This window comes from Otolemur garnettii, unplaced genomic scaffold (assembly GCF_000181295.1).
Source record: "Otolemur garnettii isolate 467f Iridium unplaced genomic scaffold, OtoGar3 scaffold00100, whole genome shotgun sequence".
In the NCBI taxonomy this organism is placed as follows: domain Eukaryota; kingdom Metazoa; phylum Chordata; class Mammalia; order Primates; family Galagidae; genus Otolemur; species Otolemur garnettii.
Genome location: NW_003852495.1, coordinates 6,513,400 through 6,521,965, shown reverse-complemented (window position 1 = coordinate 6,521,965; position 8,566 = coordinate 6,513,400). Strand labels below are relative to the sequence as shown.

Genomic DNA, 8,566 nt, shown 5'->3' with positions numbered 1-8,566 from the left:
AAAAAAAAAAAAAAAGAAAGAAAAAGGAATAGATAATATCATATAAATTATTAGTAGTATAAAGAAATCAAAAGTCACTAGTTAAGGAATGATTCTTGAAAAATACAAGTTTGGTTTTCAAGGATATGATCAGGCCTACCAAATATAGTGAATGTTTCCGTGACAGAGCCATTTTCATGTTTGGATGTGGTTAGGGATTATTTTTGAGCTGCATGTTAGCATTTTGGGGTTAATTAGATATAGTCTTTACACAATAGTTTCCCATCTGTTGAAAAGAAAAGCTGCCTCCAGACTAGGTCAATATGAAATCAAAAAGCAAAGAACAGATTATGCATCTGTATCTTTCCTCATTCCAATATACCCTCTGCCCAAAGAAGGAACCTACCCAATCATTCCTTCCTATGCACACCTTTGGATTTTCTTTCTTGAGCCTCTATCTAAACCCAGGTCTGAGAGGCTATGTTCATTTAATCTGTTAGGTCCATCTTGTTCATTCTTTCCCCAGAGTTATAATTATTTCTGTTCCTTCACTTGGTCTCTTTACCTCTTCTCCTTTATCCACCACCCAGCACCACTATATTCCCTCTTACGGAGAATAAATCTTTACTTCAGGCATATGGCAGGTTTAAACAATACCAAATGTAATGCCAAGTGAAAGATGCCTGACAGGAGAAGACTGCAGATATCTTCCAACATGAGAGATTCCAAAGTTCCTGGAGCTTCAACTACTGTGTTTTAAAAAGCATGGTGGATAAATGTTGCAGGGAAATGAATTCCACATGTGGGTGTATCCTGGGGAAAAATAGAACAGGAAATAAATATTGCATGTGTGGAAGTGATAGTTACTATGTCTGGAGTAGAGAAATACTTAGAAGCCAATGGTATCATAATGGCAATAAAGACAAGAGAATTCACTAGCCTTAGTAGGTGAATTAGTCAAAATTACAATGAGATATCATCTCACCCCCTTTAAAATGACTTTTATCAAAAAGATGGGCAATAAAGAATGCTGGTGAGGATGTGGAGAAAGGGGAACCCTTGTACACTGCTGTTGAGAATGTAAAACAGAGCTCGGAGCCTGTGGCTCAAGTGGCTAAGGCACCAGCCATGTACACCCAAGGTGGCGGGTTCGAATCCAGCCTGGGCTCGCCAAACAACAATGACGGCTGCAACCAAAAGATAGCCGGGCGTTGTAGCGGGCGCCTGTGGTTCCAGCTACTTGGGAGGCTGAGGCAGGAGACTCGCTTGAGCCCAGGAGTTGGAGGTTGCTGTGAGCTGAAATGCCATGGCACCCTACCCAGGGGGGCAGATGAGGCTCCTGTTTCAAAAAAAAAAAAAATTGAATGTAAAACAGTATAAAAACACTATAAAACAGTAGGGAGTTTCCTCAAAAAACAAAATATAGACCTACCTAGCAATCTTTCATATCAAAAAGAAGTGAAATCAGTATTATCAAAAAGATATGTGAACTCCTATGTTTATTGCAGCACTATACATGATAGCCAAGATTTGGGAATTAACCTAAGAGTCCATCAATGAATGAATGGAGAAAGAAATTGTGGTACATACACACAAGGGAATATTATGTAGCCATAAAAAGAATGAAATCCTGCCATTTGCAACAACATGGACAGAACTGGAGAGTATCATGGTCAGTGAAATAAGCCAAGCATGGGAAGACAAATCTTGCATGTTCTCATCATACATGAGAGCTAAATGTTAAAACAACTGATCTCATGAACACAAGAGAATGATGCTTATCAGAGGGGAGTAGAGGGGGGAGTCAGGGATAAAGTAGAGGTGGCTATTAAATACAAAAATATAGTTAGATAGTTAAACAGGATGAATAATATTTGATAGTACAACAAAGTGACTATAATCAATGATAAGTTAGGGTATGCTTTTAAATAATTTTTAAAAAGGGGCTGCGCCTGTGGTTCAGTGAGTAGGGTGCCGGCGCCCTATACTGAGGGTGGTGGGTTCAAACCCAGCCTGGGCCAAACTGCAACAAAAAAAAGCCAGGCATTGTAGCAAGTGCCTGTAGTCCCAGCTACTCGTGAGGCTGAGGCAAGAGAATCGTCTAAGCCCAAGAGTTGGAGGTTGCTGGGAACTGTGATGCCACAGCACTCTACCAAAGGTTAATAAGTGAAACTCTGTCTCAAAAAATAATAATAATAATTAAAAAAGAGTGGAATTAGAATGTTCCTAACACAAAGAAATGATAAATGCCTGAGGTGAGGGATACCCAATTACCTGATTTGAGTCAAACACATTGTATGCCTAAATTAAAGCATCACATGTACCCTATAAGTATCTACGACTACTGCATACTTTTTTTACTTAAGTTAATTTATACCAGGTCAATTTCAATCAGAGTTCCATAAGGATTTTATTTCTGAACTTAGAAAATTATTTACGTATTTTTTAAAATACATAAAAAAAGATCAATAATATAAAAGAAAATTCTGTAAGAAAAAAAAGTTTCTAGAACCAGTAATATGACCTAAGTCCTTGCATTTCATATGTCTTTCTACCAAAATTTAGGTGAAAGGACTCAACCAGGGTGACTTATAAAATGTAAAGTATGCATATATTATTTTTTCTTTTGGTACAGTTATATCTTACATTTGTTTTTTGTTCTTTTGTTTTGTTTTTTTGAGACAGAGTCTCACTTTGTCACTCCCAGGTAGAATGCCCTGGCGTCATAGCTCACACCAACTTCATACTCTTGGGCTCAAGTGATTATCTTGCCTCTGCCTCCAGAGTAGCTGGGACTACCTGTATGTGCTACCTGTATGTATCAATACAGTAGGCCTAATTCCTTATGTTGACCACCTCCCTATGTTGACCAGTAAGTTACAGTCTCTTGGGTGGTCAACTTAGGTCTGAACCCAGCTGGGGCCTGCTAAACAATGACAATTACAAAAACAAAATAGCCATGCACTGTGGCGGGTGCCTATAGTCCCAGATACTTGGGAGGCTGAGGCAAGAGAATTGCTTAAGCCCAGGAATTCAAGGTTGCTGTGTGCTATGACACCATGGCACTCTACCAAGGGCAACATAGTGAGACTCCGTCTCAAAAGAAGAAAAGAAAATGGCTTGGCGCCTGTGGCTCAGTGGCACATACCCCGGAGCTGGCGGGTTCGAACCTAGCCCGCACCTGCCAAACAATGACAACTGCAACTAAAAAGTAGCCAGGCATTGTAGGAGGCACCTGTAGTCCCAGTGACTTGAGAGGCTGAGGCAAGAGAATCATTTAAGCCCAAGAGTTTGAGGTTGCTGTGCGCTGTGATGCCACAGCACTCTACCAAGGGTGACATAGTGACACTGTCTCAAAAAAAAGAAAAGAAAAATCAACATTAGGTGAAACACCATAGTAATAACTGTTGCAGACAAAATCCACCAATGGATGCTAAAATTAGTGGGCAAAAGTTTCAGATGAAACTGAATAGTCTCAAAGTATCTTCCTCAAGATTACTTATTAATTACCAATTTTTTAAAAATAGAAACTTTTGCCAGGTGCAGTGGCTCACACCAGTAATCCCAGCACTTGGGAGGCCAAGGCAGGTGGATTGCCTGAGCTCACAGGTTCGAGATCAGCCTGAGCCAGAGCAAGACCTAGTTTCTAAAAAAAACAGCTGGGTGTTATGGCAGCTACTTTAGTAGTGATGGCACTCTACTGAAGGCAACAAAATGAGACTCTCTCAAAAAAACAAACAAAGAAAAAAAATAGAAACTTTACAATGGAGAAACCAAGCAGACACCACCTTCACCAAGTTAGCAAATTTATCATCATTGATAATAAGATATATCAACATTATAAATCCATTGGTATAAGGCACTGAGAGGGACACAACATTATTTCTGTGGCATTCTTTTATTTTCATTTTTTATTTTTGAGACAGAACCTCACTCTGTCACCCTGGGTATTGTGCCATGGTGTCATAGCTCACAACAACCTCAAACTCTTAGGCTCAAAGTGATCCTCTTGCCTCAACCTCCCAAGTAGCTGGAACTACAGGCACCCACCAAGATGCCCAGCAATTTTTTGAGTAGAGATGGGGTCTCACTCTTGCTCAGGCTGGTTTTGAAAAATGCAATATCTCAATCTTATCATGAGAAAATATCAGATAAACTCAAACCGAGAGCAAGTAGATGTAATGAGCCATTTGTGCACAGTGAGCCATACCTGAGGATTCCAGGAAAGAATTATCCAAGAAGATGAAACAAATAGATTATCTAATGTGTCTCAGAGCCTTGAAAGATGCAGACAATTGATAGGGAGCTGGGTATTCAATTAGAAATATGTATAGGCTCAGCGCCTGTGGCTCAAGTGACTAAGGTGCCAGCCACATACACCTAAGGTGGCAAGTTCGAATCCAGCCCGGGGCCCACCAAACAACAATGACAGCTGCAACCAAAAAATAGCCGGGTGTTGTGGCGGGTGCCTGTGGTCCCAGCTATTTGAGAGGTGGAGGCAGGAGACTCGCTTGAGCCCAGGAGTTGGAGGTTTCTGTGAGCTTTGATGCCACTGGCACTCTACCCAGGGGGGCAGCTTGAGGCTCTGTCTCAAAAAAAAAAAAAAGAAATATGTATATGGGGGAGGCGCCTGTGGCTCAGTGGGTACGGCACCAGCCCCATATACCAAGGGTGGTGGGTTCGAACCCAGCCCAGGCCAAACTGCAACAACAACAAAAAGACCAGGTATTGTGGCAGTGCCTGTAGTCCCAGCTACTTGGGAGGCTGAGGCAAGAGAATTGCCTAACCCCAGGATTTGGAGGTTGCTCACCATGTCACAGCACTCTACCGAGGGTGATAGAGTAAAACTCTGTGTCTAAAAATAAATAAATAGAAAAAAAGAGAGGGAGAGAAAAACCCAAGGTGTAGGTGAGGATTCTATGGAGGAGATTTCAGCTCCTCCTTGAAGCCCAGGGCAGCTTCCTCATGACTAGTTAGGTAGGTATCTTACAACAGCGCTCCCTTCCTGGTTACCTGTCACTCACCTGTGTAGTTACTGTGTGATATCTCTGTCCCCACCATCCAAGGATCCTTCCCTTGTTCCAGTAAGGAGATCATGTTGGGCTTAGAAATGGAGAGTCCTGTTTTCAGGAGAAGAAAAACAAGAACAAGAGACAGACAGACAAATCAACACGCTACAGCTGTTCCAGGAGGCAAACCCAATCTCTGGGTCATCAGGTAAGAGAGGATGTTAGAGGAAGGGCCAGAGAATGGAATGATGCTTGTATGGATGATAAAGAAGATGAAGCTTCGGCTCGGCGCCTGTGGCTCAACCGGCTAAGGCGCCAGCCACGTACACCTAAGGTGGCGGGTTCGAATCCCCAGCCTGGACCCGCCAAACAACAATGACGGCTGCAACCAAAAAATAGCCAGGCGTTGTGGCGGGCGCCTGTGGTCCCAGCTACTTGGGAGGCTGAGGCAGGAGACTCGCTTGAGCCCAGGAGTTGGAGGTTGCTGTGAGCGTGATGCCATGGCACTCTACCCAGGGGGACAGCTTGAGGCTCCGTCTCAAAAAAAAAAAAAAAAGATGAAGCTTCTTCCATAGCAGTGGTTCTCAAAGTGCTATAGCAGCTGCAACCATCATCTAGGAACTAATTAGAAATGTAAATTCTTAGGCCCTACCTAGACCTACTGAATCAAAAACTACAGTGGCTCTCAAACTTTAATAGGCATCAAGATCATTGAGGGCTTACTCTGATTTTTTAGGTCTATGGCCCTATAATTTGCATTTTAACAAATTCCCAGGTTGTGCTGAACTTGCTATTCCAAGCCACCATTCTATACCAACTCTATGAAACTGCTTCATATCACTTCCTGGGAACAGGAAGTAGAAATTCAATTATGCATTTTCAAGATGCCCTACATATTCCCAATGGAGGAAGCAACAACCCCAGAGGGAAGATGTTTAAATATGGGGGAGAAACATCCTTACCAAGCCATACCAAGTTCCTGTAGTTCTCCAACATGACATCTCTGTATAAATCCTTCTGAGATGGATCCAGCCATTCCCACTCCTCTTGGGAAAAGTTTAGAGACACATCTCTGAAGGTCACCAACCCCTGAAAGAAAAAGCAATTCTTGCTTGACAAGTGCCCAGATACCCATATGGTCCTAACAAGAGATAGATTCTGCCAGAGTTTAAAGCTTAAGTGATTCAAGGAAAATAAATATTGGAGAAAAATTACATGGTCAAATTTGTCAAATACTTTTTTTTTTTTTGAGACAGAGCCTCAAGCTGTCACCCTGGGTAGAATGCTGTGACATCATAGCTCCCAGCAACCTCCAACTCCTGGGCTCAAGCGAGTCTCGTGCCTCAGCCTCCCAAGTAGCTGGGACCACAGGCACCCGCCACAACACCCGGCTATTTTTTGGTTGCAGCCGTCATTGTCTGGCAGGCCGGGCTGGATTCAAACCCGCCACCTTAGGTGTATGTGCCCTAGCCACTTGAGCCACAGGTGCTAAGCCTGCCAAATACTTTGAGAGGAAGAAAAATATGAGAAATAGACACATTTCTTGAAAATTTTACATTTTTATGAAAGACATATATAACAAGAAAAAATTATCTTACAATGTGAAACAGTATATGAACAAGGGCTAAATTGTATGTTACATATACTAAATAAAAAGAAATTCTTATACAGAAAATTCCTTGGTAGTCCCCAAACTGGGATATCAGATGGGACATAGTAATGAAGAAAGGCCTCAAATTGGGCTTTAATGAAAGGGTATCATCTGAAATTTATAAATTTATGTATTTGTGTATTTATAAATTTATTATTTGTGTATATAAGGAGAGAAACTTCCAAGAATAACAAAGCATATGTGATGAGTTTAAGATAGGACTTTCATTAGAAAGTTACATAAAAAATCTGGGAAAAAGGGCTGCAACTGTTGCTCAAAGGAGTAGGGTGCCGGCTCCATATACCGGAGGTGGCAGGTTCAAACCTAGCCCTGGCCAAAAACTAAAAAAAAAAAAAAAAAAAATCTGGAAAAAAATGTATATGTCCAAGAATGGAAGAAAAAGTAACCAATGTACTCAGCCCTACTATGAAACTAATTTATAGCTTTCATATGAGAGCTATAACCCAACTATAGCCCAAGAACAGGGGGAGGAAGGAGAGGGAGGGAAGGGCAGGGCAGAGGATGGGTGGAGGAAGGGTAATTGGTGGGAACATATCTAAGGTGCATTTTACAAGGGTACATATTAAATTTAGAGTATAAATGTCCTAACGCAATAACTAAGAAAATGCGGTGAAGGCTATATTATCCAGTTTGATGAAAATATTTCAAATGGTATATAAAACCAGCACATTGTACACCATGATTGCATTAATGTACACAGCTATGATTTAATTAAAAAATGTATATGTCCAAAAGTAGTTTATGGTAGCTATAACACTGAATTGTAAATTGCATGAAAGGAAAAATACCTGGTTTACAAGCTGATGTATATCCAATGTTTATTACAAAACTTATCACATTGTAAATAGTAAATATTTACCACTTAGTGAATAAATGGTGATGTTTCCTACAATATATCCATATGAAGAGTATTCAATGCTTAAAAAATGATAGAGTTCCTGGCTCGGTGCCTGTAGCACAGTGGTTATGGTGCCAGCCACATACACTGAAGTTGGCGGGTTCAAACTCAGCTCAGGCCAGCTAGAACAATAATGACAACTGCAATAAAAAATAGCCAGGCATTGTGGCGAGCACCTGTAGTCCCAGCTACTTGGGAGGCAGAGGCAAGAGAATCGCTTAAGCCCAAGAGGGCAACATAGTGGGGCTCTGTCTAAAAAAAAAAAAAAAAAAAAAAGATAGAATTCCAGTTTTCATTTTTTATCAAAAATCATGAAATATCAAATACAGTCATTTTACATAGTGGAAATATGGGATGGTTATTTCCACAGTCATATGTCTGGAGAAAAAAATATACGACTACATAGTGATATGTAACTCCCATGTGCCCCTCCACTCTTCTCTGAATCCTGGGAGGCTGACCTAGATTGACTGCTTCAACAAATTCTTGTTTTACTCCATTTTATGGTAGGCTCAGCCACAAGTAAGAGATGAAAGGAAGGTAAGTAAGGCAAAATGTTTTTTCCCCTGGCTCCCTCCTGAAGCACCACAGTGGGTAGTCTCTGTCTTTCAATGGTCAGCAGCTGACTAGCATGAGCAAGAGCAAGACCCCGTCTCTACCAAAAATAGAAAAACTAGCTGGGCATTGTGGCTGCCACCTATAGTCCCAGCAACTCAGGAGGCTAAAGCAAGAAGATCATTTGAGCCCAAGAATTTGAGGCCCACAGCTGTGAGGTATGATGCCACAGCACTCTACCCAGGGTGACAGAGTAAGACTCTGCCACCAAAGAAAAAGCTTAAAGCAGCTGTCAGGGACCCCCTCTTCACACAGGTCTCTCTGACTTTAGGTTCAGAGGGCCAGTAAGGGTTCAGGCCTAGGGCTAGTAAGGGAGCTCTGCTGTTATGGACTTCAGGGTACAACACCATCCTTTGTAGTTTTTCTATATCCTGATAATATTTTTTTTTTTTT

At 41.4% G+C, this 8,566-nt stretch overlaps 1 protein-coding gene across 2 annotated transcripts in view; it reads right to left on the bottom strand.

Moving 5' to 3' along the window:
* The window catches only part of ZNF527 (zinc finger protein 527), an 18,199-nt gene that overhangs the window by 4,576 nt on the left and 5,057 nt on the right, over positions 1-8,566 (bottom strand). The window contains exons 2-3 of one of the 2 annotated variants that reach the window (XM_012809199.2): positions 5,951-6,077; positions 5,004-5,099 (exon numbers count right to left, since the gene is read on the bottom strand). In XM_012809199.2, the coding sequence (XP_012664653.1) occupies positions 5,004-5,099; positions 5,951-6,077 (223 nt within the window). Of the gene's footprint in view, positions 1-5,003; positions 5,100-5,950; positions 6,172-8,566 lie in introns of those variants that run through there. The other variant, XM_023516881.1, reaches the window with a different exon arrangement.